Below are 13977 nucleotides of genomic sequence, written 5' to 3'. Positions count from 1 at the left end.
TATTATATTTATATAGCCTTATCACTGAATGCGTTGACAATTAGAACAAGTTGAAAGTAAATTTTTGGCTCAAGTTAAGTTCTAAGTCCACCTGGATGGATAGATGGGTGGAATGGATGGAATGGATGGATGGACGGATGGACGGACCAACTGATAGGCCAACAGACATGGTTATCAAGACACGGTGGCTCAGTAATTAAGACACTGAGCTTGCTGATCAGAAAAGTTGGCAGTTCAGTGGTTCGAATCCCTACGGCCGCATAACACAGTGAGCTCCCGTTACTTGTCCCAGGTTCTGCCACCCTAGCAGTTCGAAAGCATGTAAAAGTGCAAGTAGAAAATATAGGGACCACCTTTGGTGGGAAGGTAACAGTATTCCTTGTGCCTTTGGTGTTTAGTCATACTGGCCACATGACCACGGAGGCATTTTTGGACAGCGCTGGCTCTTCAGTTTTGAAACGCACCACCCCCTGGAGTCAGGAACGACTAGTATATATGTGTGAAGAGAATCTTTACCTTTAGCATTTAAAACATTACAAGGCACACATATCCCTAGGCTGAAATTTTGAGTAGGCTGGATTAACCTAACCACGATGATTTCTAGGTATTAGTTTATGGTCAAGTTATATAAACCAGGCCACCATAATTGTTCAACAGACTGGTTAAAATAAACCATGTTTAGCACAGTATATAAATGTGGATAAGATAAAAAAATTCACCATACTTTCTCCTTGCAGGTCTCAGGTCTAGGACGTCTAAGGCCCAACACCATAGTTCTCGGTTATAAAAGTGATTGGCAGACCGACTCTCCCCAAAACCTGGAGAATTATGTGGGCATAATACAGTAAGGACATCATGTTCTCAAGAAGAATAAATGGGAAAAGGGGTGGGGGTTAGGGAATGGATAGAGATACAGCGAGTTTATGAAAGGATGGGTTTGGATCTCTCCTAAGGTAGAGAGTTTGTAGAAGAATCTTTGCCCTTTACACTTTATATATTCTTTTAGTATGTAAAGCTGCCTGAGTTAAAATCAGTTCCAGAGGAAAATCAGTGAAAGCCATACAAATATATTGTTTTTTGAGTTTGATAAGCCAGGTGTCACTTAATATCAAGGAAACTTTTGGAATTTGGAGAGAATTAGATGAAGGATATTCCATGTTGTTGTTGTTAGTGACCCCATGGACAATGTTCCTCCAGGCCTTCCTGTCCTCTATCATCCTCTGGAGTCCATTTAAGCTCAGGCCTACTGCTTTGGTGACTCCATCTAGCCACCTCATTCTCTGTCGTCCCATTCTTCTTTTGCCCTCAATTTTTCCCAGCATTAAGCTCTTCTCCAGTGAGTCCTTCCTTCTCATTAGGTGGCCAAAGTATTTGAATTTCCTCTTCAGGATCTGGTCTTCTAAAGAGCAGTCAGGGTTGATCTCCTCTAGGACTGACCGGTTGGATCTCCTTGCAGTCCAAGGGACTCGCAGGAGTCTTCTCCAGCGTCATAGTTCAAAGGCCTCCATTCTTTGGCGCTCAGCCTTCCTTATGGTCCAACTTTCACAGCCATAGATTGCAACTGGGAAAACCATAGCCTCCACTATATGCACTTTTGTTAGCATTTTGATGTCTCTGCCTTTTTTTAGGATGCTGTCTAGATTTGCCATAGTTTTCCTCCCCAGTAGCAAGCGTCTTTTAATTTCTTGGCTGCAATCCCCATCTGCGGTGATCTTGGAGCCCTGGAAAATAAAATCTGTCACTACCTCCATTTCTTCCCCATCTCTTTCCCAGGAATTGAGAGGATATTCCACAGCTGTTCATTTGGTGTAGAGGTTAAGTCACCAGGCTAGAAAGCAGGAGATTGTGAGTTCAAGTCCTGCCTTGTCAATGAAAACCCAGTCCTTCTCTCTCAGCCCAACCCACCGCATAGGGTTGTTGTGGGGAAAATTGGAGGACAAAAGGATAGGTTCGTGGCCTTGAGTTATCTGTGAAGATTAATAAAAGAGGGATACAAACACATATTTGGGCAAACTCCAAGAGACAGTGGAAGCCAGGTTAGCCTGGTGTCCATGAGGTTGCAAGGAGTTAAACACAGTGAATGGAAAAACTACAAATAATACATAAATAAACACCCTGTTTTCCTGAAAATAAGACCTTCCCCAGATAATAAGCCCAGTCGGGCTTTTGAGCACATGCACTAAAATAAGCCCTCCCCGAAATTATTGCAACCCAGCAGAGCCATGAGGTGATCATACTCACTGCCTCCTGAACCTCAAAAATAATAACACCTCCCCGAAAATAAGGCCAATTATGCTTATTTCAGGGATCAAAAGAAAATAGGACCCTGTCTTTTTTTTCGGGGAAACACGGTAGACTTCTCTTAGCTTATTCTGTTTTTTTTTAAAAAAGCAGATGATAGGGACAATGCATAAAAGTTAGTTGATAATTATTCCAAATTTTCTTTTCCACCTCCACTCTCTTGCAGTGACACTTTCGACCTCGGCACTGCAGTCTGCCTGTTTCGGATGAGACATGGGCTGGACGTGTCACGGGTGATCAAAGCCCAAGGTGAGTGAATCCAAAAAATGAGTTTGGAATCAACAACCTACCTTACTTTAGTTGGGGGGGGATGGGGGAACCAGGTTTCTATTGCAAAAGGGGATCACGTGATCCTGGGACACTGTGACCGTCAATAAAATATGAATTGGTTGCCAAGCATTTTAATTTGGATCATGCAACCCTGGAGATGCTGCAATGTTTGTAAGGGTGAAAAACGGCCGTAAGTCCATTGTAGCGTCGGACGGTCATTAAATGAACTGTTATAAGTCGAGGACTGCCTGTACACATTTTGGAACAGCATTTAATGTTGCTGTTTATATTTTAATTTCTCCCTGCTACCTGTGCGACAGAATTAGGTGGAAGGCAGGATAATACATAGCTTATTGGTTGATTTATTTCTAAATAAATCAATAATAAAGGAGGGGAGGAAGATTGTAAAGTAATAAAGGCAGAATAAAAACTTAATAAATAAATAAACACAGCTTTGATTAATTGTTATTTTTCCTCTCGTTTCCTGGGACAGTGAACCTGGGTTTTGAAGATACAGAAGCTGCCTTGGGGAAGGAAAAGCAGAAACGTAAGTTGGTCTATAATAAGAAATGGGATCTGTTAGGATTAGCCTATTTTCAGACCGTTCAAACTTCATATATATATATATATATAAAAAAAGAGGACTGGAAGCTTGAATGTGCTATGGGAATTTTTTAAAATCTTAATCTAACGTTTTCCCACAAATGGTAGGGTCTGCTTTCTTCAGGTCAACCAAGTGTTGATCCTTTGGTTGCAACAAGAATTGGCTAGCGGATTTATTGTTTGATATCGTGAGCTACTTGTGACTGGCTTGAAGTCACCCAGCTATCCTGCATGCCTAAGGCAGGACTAGAACTCACCGTGTCCTGGTTTCGAGCCTGGTGCTTTAATACTAAGCCCCAGGTATCACTTAATCAGGGGTGGGCTTCAAAAAGTTTAACAAGGGGTTCTCTGCCCGGTTGTTAGGTGGGCGTGGACATGGTGGGTGTGGCCTAGTTGGCCTGCACCATGGCGCCAGTGGGTGCTTTTGCCTTCCCCGGGTTCCAGAGGCTTTCATTGAGCCTCCGGGAGGGCAAAAACGGTCTCCCCAGGCTCTGAAGGCCGTCTGGAGGCTGGAAACAGGCCCCTGAACTTCCGGTTGGCACATTTTTCACCCTCCCTGAGTCTCCGCATGTACCCTGCACTTACCTGCATCAAAAATGGCCTGCGTGGGGACTCCTGGGAGGGGCGGGGTGGGGGAGCCGGTAGTGGGATTTGGGGGTTCTCCAAACTGCACAGAATCTTAGCTACAGAGGTTCTCCCGAACCCCTGCAAACCCCCAACAGCCCACTTCTGCTAATGCTGGGAAAACTTTGGAGTTTGGAGAGAATTGGATGAAAGATATATTCCGTAGCTGCTCCTAAAGCCGGTTTGGTCTAGCCGTTAAGGCACTGAGCCATGTGGAACATCTCTTTATCTTTATATTTCACTATAGGTGGCATGTATAAAGTTGGTGCCGATGCTGCATTGGAGACCGTGTTCCAGAGGAATCAGAAGAAGAAAAATATCGATATCTATTGGTTGTTCGATGATGGCGGTACGTGAATTTCCCTGGAAATAATAATTCTTGTTTTTAATTGCTATTGTTTGTGGCCAAAAAAGCAGTATCTAACAGCCTACAAATACAATTGGTGCCATGATACTGTGATAAAATGGCGACCTTCTTTTTTCCTTGCAAAACTGGAAGGACACATTTGAAGCAGGTGTGTGACTATGAATAGGGCAAAATTCAGATACAGATGGGAAAGCCATAAAGGGAGGTTTTTTTTCATGGCTCTTTATGGCTTTTATTACATAAATTATTAACAGCAATAGATATATAGCATATGCAATATTTAACTATAATTTCATAAATGATAGATAATGTGCCATCAAGTTGGTGTTAAGCCAGCTATCACAGATAGATCTTCCACAGATAAATGAATGAAAGAGGTAATTCTTGACTTATCACCACAATTGACCTCAGAATTTATGTTACTAAGCGAGACATTTCTTAAGTGCATTTTGCCCCATTTAACAACCTTGCTTGCCACAGCTAAGTGAATCACTGGAGTTGTTAAGGGAATTTGGCTTCCCCCATTGACTTTGCTCATCAGAAGGTCTCAAAAGCTGATTACATGATCCCTTCAATCACTGCAATCGTCGTAAATTTGAACCAGCTGAAAAGCATCAAAATTTTGATCACGTGACCATGGGGGATGTAGCAATGGTCGTAAGTGTGAAAAATGGTCATAAGTCACTTTTTTCACTATTGTTGTAACTTTGAATGGTCACTAAATGAACGGTTGTAAGTCAAGGACTACCTGTATACAGATATGTGTGTCTGCATCTATATCTCTGTGTGTCTAGCTTCGCGCACCTGCAGATATTATGTAATTAAAATTAAATGTATGCTCCCACATATGTATATATATGTATGTATGTATGTGTATATATGTGTGTGTGTGTGTGTGTGTGTGTGTATGTGTGTATACAAGTAGTCCTTAACTTCTGCCCAAATTGAGCCCAAAAATTATGTTGCTAAGTGAGAAATTTGTTCAGTGAGTTTTGGCCCATTTTACGACTTTTCTCACCGCATTTGATAAGGGAATCACTTCAGTTCTTAAATTAGTAAGTGAACCTGGTTTCCCCATTGACTTTACTTGTCAGAAGATCAAAGTCACAAAGGGGGATCACATAACTCCGGGACGCTGCAACTGTCATAAATGTGGGTCAGTTGTCAAGCATCTGAACGTAAATCACCTGACCTGTAACAGTCATAAGTGTGAAAAATGACATAAATCTCTTCTTTCAGTGCCATTGTAACTTTGAATTGTTGCTAAATGAACTATTGTGCATCAAGGAATTTGTGTGTGTATGTATGTATGTATGTATGTATGTGTGTGTGTTTGTGTGTATACATCAGTGGTGGGTTTCAAAATTTTTTAGAACCTCTTCTGTAGGTGTGGCCTGCTTTGTGGGGGTGGCTTGCTGGCCATGTGACTGGGTGGGCATGGCCAACTTCTAAAATGTGGTGAAACTCACTTAACAACGCTCTTGCTTTGCAACCAAAATGTTGGCTCAGAAACTCTGGCATTTGAAGCACTCAAGTCTTCAAGCTGTCAGGTTACAAGACCCTTGCACCCCTAACCCTTTAGAAAAAAAAAACCCAGGGGTGTTCAAACTTGACAGCTTTAAGACTTGTGAACTTCAACTCCCAGAATTCCTTCTCCAGTCATGTTGGCTCAGAAACTCTGGCATTGAAGTCTGCAAGTCTTAAAGCTGTCAGGTTACAAGACCCCTAACCCTTTAGAAAAAAAAACCCAGGGGTGTTCAAATTTGACAGCTTTAAGATTTGTGGACTTCAACCCCCAGAATTCCTCCTCTCGCTCTTCATCTTGATGATGTACGGACGGCGCCGGGTGGTGGTGGAAGGAGCTGGAACCGGTTCTAAATGGCACTGTAGATTTGTGGAATCTCTTCTATAGAAGAGGTTAGAACTGGCAGGAACCCACCCTGGTATACATACATATATACATACATACTGGACATAAACACAATCATTATTTTATATAACATGTTTATTATATACAGATATATATCATGAATGATATATCTGGGATCTGTTTCTTAACAATTGTGAGAAATTGGAAATAATCTTTTCCTTCCATCTCGTCATTGGTTCTCATGGGCAAACCCTCCATCGATGTAAAAAGGTTATTTTCGGGTGTAATGGAATGTGTGAATGGCCTTGAGGGATGAGGGATAGCAGGAAACTAAAATTAGACAACAGGTGTAGGTGCCCCAAAGAAAGTCACAAGAAGAAACTTAGAAGCACCCCTTCCTAATTAGCCAGATGGTTAAACCAATGGTAGGAAATTTGTACCTTCAAATTTGTAAGATTCTAGCAGCAGAGTCTTACAATAAAGCAGAATTACCTAATCTAGCCACATTTCATATCTGGTTTAGCAATGGAAGGCTGACACCAGATGGTAACGGGGCCTGTTTGCCCTATTGAATTGGAACTTCAACTGGATGGGAGAGATGCCTTCCCAGCAGTGGTGGGATTTGGTCGATTCACCCCGGTTTAAGCGAACCGGTTGTTAAATTATCCCTGCCCCACTCTCAAAGTAGATCCTGGGCGCTGCGCTGCAATGGAGAAGCGGGCAATGGAGTGGTTGGTACGAGGGAAAGAGAAGGCCTCTTTCCTTCTTCCATTGTGCCAGCCACCCCAATTCTGATTTCTCCATTGCAGCGCAGCACTCAAGATCCACTTTGATAGCTGGGGGAGCGGGGGAGATTTAACAACCAGCCCAGGGTCAGGTTGGCTGTCATGGGAGGTTTGTCCCATATGTGCGGCGAAACCAGAAGTTGGGGATGGGCCACACTTCCCACGACAGCCAACCTGAGCGAATCGGTTGTTAAATTATTTGATTCTCACCACTGCTTCCCAGTGCAGCTAAGGCTCTGCTTTCAAGACAGGATGTTATTTTTGGCAGTGTGGTTGTGCCACCATGTTATGCAGCTGGTCTCTGGACTTTTTTTTCCCCCTCCTTGCTCCGCAGGGCTGACCCTCCTCATCCCCTATCTTCTGACTCGCCGGAAACGTTGGAGCCAGTGCAAAGTCCGAGTCTTCATCAGTGGGCAGATCTCTAATGCCGAGGAACACAGAGAAGAGTAAGGGAGAAAGGGCAGGGATGTTGGGGAGATTAAAATCCAAAGCTAAGCAGTTCCAGGAAAGGGCTGGTGATGTTTCCAGCTAACCAGAGTTTGCTCAGGGAGATCGTAAATGCAAGAGAGACACTCTGTTCTGAAAGTTACACTTTGTCTTTAGATTGCCCTCAAAGTTTGCGGTGAAGTGTTGACATTGCTTTGAAAAACTTGTCCTATTCTCTTTGTTTATGGCCTCTTCATCATGGATGTGCCAGGTAGAGCCTGTATTTTATTGATCGATTGATTTGATTTAATTTGATTTCTGTAGCCGCCCAACTTTGGGCAGCTCACAATTCAATAACGTATTTATTACAATTAAAATCTTAAAGACATTTAAGCCATGGTGGCGCAGAATTAGAATGCAATACTGCAAGCTAATTCTGCTGACTGCTCACTGCAAGCAGTTCAGCAGTTCAGTTCCCACTGGCTCAAGGTTGACTCAGCCTTCCACCCTTCCGGGGTCGGTAAATTGGGAACGCAGACTGTTGGGGGCAATATGCTGACTCTGTGAACCACTTCGAGAAGGCTGTAAAAGCACTGTGAAGAGGTATATAAATCTAAGCGCTATTGCTAAGTGCTATTTTATTATATAGAGTAGGTAGATAGATAGATAGATAGATAGATAGATAGATAGATAGATAGATAGATAGATAGATAGATAGACAGACAGACAGACAGACAGACAGACAGACAGACAGACAGACAGACTCTAGAAAGGGTGCAGAGAAGAGCAACAAAAATAATTAGGGAACTGAAGGCTAAAACATATAAAGAACAGTTGCTGGAATTGGGTATGTCTAGTTTAATGAAATGAAGGATTAAGGGTGACATGATAACAGTATTCCAATATCTCAGAGGTTGCCACGAAGAAGAGGGAGTCAAGCATATTCTCCAAAGCATCTGAGGGTAGGACAAGAAGCAATGGGTGGAAATTAATCAAGGAGAGGAGCAACCTAGAACTAAGAAGAAATTCCATGACACTTAGAACAATTAATCAGTGGAACAACTTGCCTCCAGAAGTTGTGAATGCCCCAACCCTGGAAGTTTTTGGTTTTTTTTAAAGAAAAGATTGGACAGTCATTTGTCTGAAATGGTATATGGTTTCCTGCCTGAGCGGTGGGTTTGGACTAGAAGACCTCCAAGGTCCCTTCAAAAAAAAACACACACACAAACACACAATGAAGAATGCTCTTCCTGCATCAATTCAGAAAGCTCAGACTGCCCAAAACCTGCTGCTACAGCTCTACAGAGGAATTATTGAGTCTGCTGTTTGTACTTTTGTATATACACTGAGAGCTTATGCAACAGAGACGAATTCCTTTTCTATTCTATTCTACTCTACTCTACCCTGTCCTGTCCTGTCCCATTCCATCCCATTCCATCCCATTCCAAAACAATAAAAACCATTAAAACACCAAAGAACTACAAAAGGTCTCACTTGAGTAGATATCAAAGCAAAGCATCTGGTGTGTCAACAATATAATCATGAAATTAAAAGATTTTTCTTGCTAATAACTCTTTCTGTTCTACAGGATCCGGTCTCTGTTGGACAAATTCCGCCTCGGCTTCAGTGAGGTTGTGGTGCTGCCTGAAATTATATGGAAACCTGAGGAGAACATGTAAATACCCAGTGATTTGTCCTAATTATTGTCCCTGAGCCTTGGTTTCCTAATCCAGCTCCCTCTTCTCAAACCAATACAGATAATCCTCAACATTACAGCCACAATTGTGACCCAAATTTCTGTCGCTAAGCAAGACAACTGAGTTTTGCCCCATTTTATGACAGCTGCCGCCAGTTGTTAATTGGATCACTGCAGTTGTTAAGCCAGTAACACGGTTGTTAAGTGAATTGGGATTCCCCACTGACTTTTTTTGTCAGAAAGACTCAAAAGGAGATGATGTGGGACTGGGACACCGTCATAAATGTGAACCATGCCTGGATCTTGATCACATGACTGTTAACAGTCTTGTGAAAACGATAGTAAGCCACTTTTTGAGTGCTGCTGTAACTTTGAACGGTCACTAAATGAATGGTCGTAAGTCCAGGACTGCATGCAAAAGAAAAAGAAAAGAAAAAGTGTAAAAAAAAATGTTTGAAAAGTAGTAACCTCTTCACAATCCTCTTCTTTCGAAAAGGGTGCAGCTGGGCATGTTTTTTTTAAGACAATGAGAGTTAATCCTCGACTTACAACCATTCATTTAGTTGACTGTTCAAAGTTATGGCACAGGGAAAAGTATCTTGTGATTGTTTTTCACTTAACGACCGTTGCGTGACGACCTCTCACTTACGACTCCCCAGGGTTTCATGATCGAAATTTGGCTGCTTGGCAACTGGTATGTATTTACGGTGGTTGCAGCGCCCTGGATCATGTGATCACCTTTTTTTTTTACGGCATTCTGAGAAGCGAAAGCCATGGGAAAGCAATATTCACTTCACAACCCTGTTAACAGCAGCTGCCTGTTTCATTTGACAATGAAACAGGCTGAGGTGGCGCAGTGGGTAGAGTGCAGTACTGCAGGCCACTTCAGCTGACTGCTAGTTCAGCAGTTCAGCGGTTCAAATCTCACCGGCTCAGGGTTGACTCAGCCTTCCATCCTTCTGAGGTGGGTAAAATGAGGACCCAGACTGTGGGGGCGATAGGCTGACTCTGAAAACCGCTTAGAGAGGGCTGAAAGCCCTATGGAGCGGTATATAAGTCTAACTGCTATTGCTATTGCTAACTGAAGCAAGAAAGGTGATAAAATAGCAATAGCGGTAGCACTTAGACTTATATACCGCTTCATTGTGCTTCACAGCCCTCTCTAAGCAGTTTACAGAGCCTATTGCCCCCCAACAATCTGGGTCCTCATTTTACCCACCTTGGAAGGCTGGAAGGCTGAGTCAACCTTCAGCCTGGTGAGATTCCATCTGCCAAACTGCTGGCAGCCGGTGATCACCAGAAGCAGCCTGCAGTACTGCACTCTAACCACTGCACCACCGCAGCCCAAAATGGGGCAAAACCCACTTAACAACCATCTTGTTTAGCAATGAAAAGTTTGGGATCAATTGTAGTCGCAACCCCAGGACTAACTTTATCGTTTCTTGAGGGATGTGTGATGTTTGTCCTTTGCTATCTGATGCCCGTGTTCCCTAAACAGTGATGCTCCTGTCCATTCAAATTTTCCCTTCCTCGCTTTTCATACAACTTCTCTTTTTGTTTTCCTCTTCTCCATGACAGTTACAAGGAATTTGAGGATCTTATAGCTCCATATCGGCTGAACGAGGGCCAAAAAGATGCTGAAACCATAGAAACAATGAAGAAGGAGATGCCATGGAAAATCACCAGTGAAGACCTGAGAATCTACAAGAAAAAGGTGAGGTGTCCAGGCTGGTTTTTCTTGAGGTCAAAGAAACGGTTCCACCACAAAACTGTGGTCGACTAAAGCACGCTCGACGAAACCGCGTACCTGACGTCATCACAGCGCGATGAAAAAAGCACGCTGTGAGCGCTAAAGCTAAAATTAACCCCTAAACCTAAACCTAACCCCCCGAAACCTAACCCTAACCCTAAACCTAACCCTTAACCTAACCCTAACCCTAAACCTAACCCTTAACCTAACACTAAACCTAACGCTAACCCTTAACCTAACCCTAAACCTAACCCTAACGCTTAACCTAACCCTAAACCTAACCCTTAACCTAACCCTAAACCTAACCCTTACCTTAACGTGAATCGGCTTGCTTTGAAAGCGCTTTTTAAAGCGCCCTTTTTTCTCCACGGTCGCTGTTGTCGCGCTGCTGCTGATGTCAGCGACGCAATTTAATCGGGCACGCTTTAGTGGACCGCGGTTTTGTCGTGCCACGAAAGAAACAAGAGAAGAGAATGTTTGAATGAATACTTTAAAGGGATTAAAAGGGTTGGGAAAGGGAAGAAAAAGAAGTCCTCACTAAAAACTTATTTTTTTCCCCCTCCTCCACGATGTCATCCGTCTAGTCTGAACAGCACTTGCGCCTTCACGAGGTTCTACAAGATCACTCCCGCAATGCAGCCCTCATCGTCATGTGAGTTGCGTCCCCTTTCTCAGAATGGCCAGCACCCCTAATGGTTGTAGCGTTCTTACCTGGGGCAACGATGCAGCCCCTTCCTTTAGGAATTAAGTTTGTGGTAATGGATGGGTCACAAAACAGCAGTTTTGAAAGATTTGCCTTGTTAATCCCTATTCATTTGACAAATAATGTGGTGTGATTTGAGTGCCAGCGTGGTTTAGTGTTAAGGATACTGGACTAAGAGCAAAGAGATTTATGCTCTATCTTCAGACCCACAAGCGTCCTGAGGGGCTTTCGGTCAGTTCCTAACTTTCATCCTACCTTACAAGGTTGTGGTGGGGGAAAAGTTGAGGAAGGAGTACAAGTTGCATTAGCATAAGCTCCTGAAGTAAAGGCAAGAGACATGTGTATACGTTTGGCCACAAAACCTCCTGCATTCCAGTTTTACACACAAGAATATTGGGTGGAAAATCCAAGACTCAGAAAATTCAGCTTTCTGAGGATATACATTTAATCCCTGTGGCCACCCTCCATAAGCTTGGGAACAGGAAATCTCCAGAGCTTATTGTGTGTCATTAACAGTTCCAAAGTACAGTGTTTCAGGTCTTAGTGTCCTATCCTTTTTTTGTGTGTGTGTTGCTAGACAATTAAAAACTCTTTAGGCAGGGAAAAATAAACTACATGCCTGGCTATGAAAACAGACCTGATTCACCTTTTAAAAAATATTTTTTATCCCGCCTTTATTATTTCTATAAATAATAAATAATAGAAGGCAGCAAACATACACTTTCCTTCTATTTTCTTCACAACAATCCTGTGAGGAGGTTGGCAGAGAGAGAGAGAGAGAGAAAGAGAGGGGGGAGGGAAGGGGGGAGAGACAGACAGACAGAGACAGACAGACAGACAGACAGACAGACAGACAGAGAGAAGAGAGACAGAGAGACTGACTGGCCCTGGCTTTCTAGCCTGGTACCTTAACCACTAGACCAATTTATTTTAATTTTAATTTGAAAAGTTGTATACCTATTAAACAATTCCCTCTGGGCATATACTCTCACCTGCTAGAAAAATAATCACCGCTTCCCCCTCAAAAAAAGTGACAGCAGGTTTTGGGGAAAATAAGCAAAATATTTAATTTTTAATTCTTTGCATCTCGCCTTCATTATTTTTACAAATAATTAAAGGCAGTTAATATATCCAACACATCTTCTTCCTCCTATTTTCCTCATAACAACATAAGATTGTAAAACAGGTTGTAAACAGTAAGCAGTCCAAGATGAAACTATTATTAATAACCAGCCCACTCAAGAGTTTATTAAAGACTATTTGAGGCTAAGATGAGGCAATCAAATTACCACGTGGCATTCAGTAGTTACAATGAAAATAGCCTACAGGCCACCCCAAAAGTTCTCCTTGACTGGTTTCCCACCAAATGAAAAAGGCTATTGATTTAAAGAGATTAATGATCTTCAGGTTAATAAATTTTCAGCAATTAATGGTCTGAATTAGTGGCTTTTCCTCTGAGCGGGGATAAAGTATTGCCACGTATTGTGTTGTTGTGTAATGATCCAACGATGAGCCATACAAATGTGGATACTTAAAAGATGCTGTGTCCAACCTTAGAACATGAAAGGATCCTTTCTAAGTTACCATTTTTGTTGCGAGATTATTGCTTGCTTGCTAAAAACTTTTTTAGAACAAATGGCCTTATATCACAGCTTGTTCAAACAATGGTATAATGCAGGAGGTCAAGTTAATCAGGTAATGGCAGAAATTGTCTGCTCTGTTTTCTTCAGGAAGTCATATCTACTTACACAATGCCCATCCTAGTTGTAACATACACATAGATTTTATAATGTGGGCCTCTCAGTTCCTTACTAGCAGATCCCTAACTTCTCTACTTTCCCTTAATTCTCCAGAAGCCTTCCGGTGGTGCGTAAAGGAGCCTGTCCCAGCTCCCTCTACATGGCCTGGCTTGAGACAGTCTCCAAGGACTTACCCCCACCAATTGTCTTCATCCGAGGCAATCAAGAGGATGCACTCACCTTCTACTGTCAATAGGGGGTAGCAGGATCCCAAAGAAGACTTGCGCAAATAGGCTATAAGGGGCTATCTATTATGCCAGCCTAATTACAAGGGGGAACGGGGGCAGAAGACTCCAAAGTCTGACAGTCCCCCCCCCCCCCCGCCATGGAAAGCAGATGGGCATTGTCACTGAGTGTGTCAGCATCACCACGAGGCCGGGACCATCCATGCACAACAAAGGGATTTTGCTGAGGATTTTTTAATAAAAAAAATCCCTGCTTGTTGTTGAGTTTGAACGCAAAGGACCGATTCTGGATGTGTTGTGTCTCCATGCTCTGTAAATAGTGATACTTTTTTGAATATTGTTATTTAATAACCCTGGTGTGTCTCCTACTTTGTTCTTCTTGGCGTCGTACTTCCGCTGATGGGGTTCCTTTTCTAGAAAAGCTCTACTTTAGGGTGCAACTCTCGAGTGACAAATACAAGGCCTTTAAGATAGGGAGGGCTTTACCCACCCAAAACCCAGCCAAGGAAAAGCAGAACCAAGCTTGCAAATCACACAAACACAAACAAGCAGATATAGGTTTAATGGCCAAGAACCTGGTAGGTATAATATATTGCAT

General features: G+C 42.7%; 1 protein-coding gene across 2 annotated transcripts in view; it reads left to right on the top strand.

The window, feature by feature from the left end:
- LOC116522364 (solute carrier family 12 member 3-like) overlaps positions 1 to 13390 on the top strand; it is a 40190-nt gene extending 26800 nt beyond the window's left edge. Inside the window, exons 17-25 of one of the 2 annotated variants that reach the window (XM_032237246.1) lie at positions 738 to 844; positions 2468 to 2550; positions 3965 to 3979; positions 4061 to 4147; positions 7155 to 7266; positions 8835 to 8921; positions 10521 to 10656; positions 11277 to 11344; positions 13249 to 13390. In XM_032237246.1, coding sequence (XP_032093137.1) covers positions 738 to 844; positions 2468 to 2550; positions 3965 to 3979; positions 4061 to 4147; positions 7155 to 7266; positions 8835 to 8921; positions 10521 to 10656; positions 11277 to 11344; positions 13249 to 13390 — 837 coding nt within the window. The remainder of the gene's footprint in view (positions 1 to 737; positions 845 to 2467; positions 2551 to 3964; positions 3980 to 4060; positions 4148 to 7154; positions 7267 to 8834; positions 8922 to 10520; positions 10657 to 11276; positions 11345 to 13248) is intronic. The other variant, XM_032237247.1, reaches the window with a different exon arrangement.
- Positions 13391 to 13977: the final 587 nt, after the last annotated feature.

Source organism: Thamnophis elegans, chromosome Z (assembly GCF_009769535.1).
Source record: "Thamnophis elegans isolate rThaEle1 chromosome Z, rThaEle1.pri, whole genome shotgun sequence".
Lineage (NCBI taxonomy): Eukaryota > Metazoa > Chordata > Lepidosauria > Squamata > Colubridae > Thamnophis > Thamnophis elegans.
This window is presented reverse-complemented; position numbering and strand designations above follow the sequence as displayed.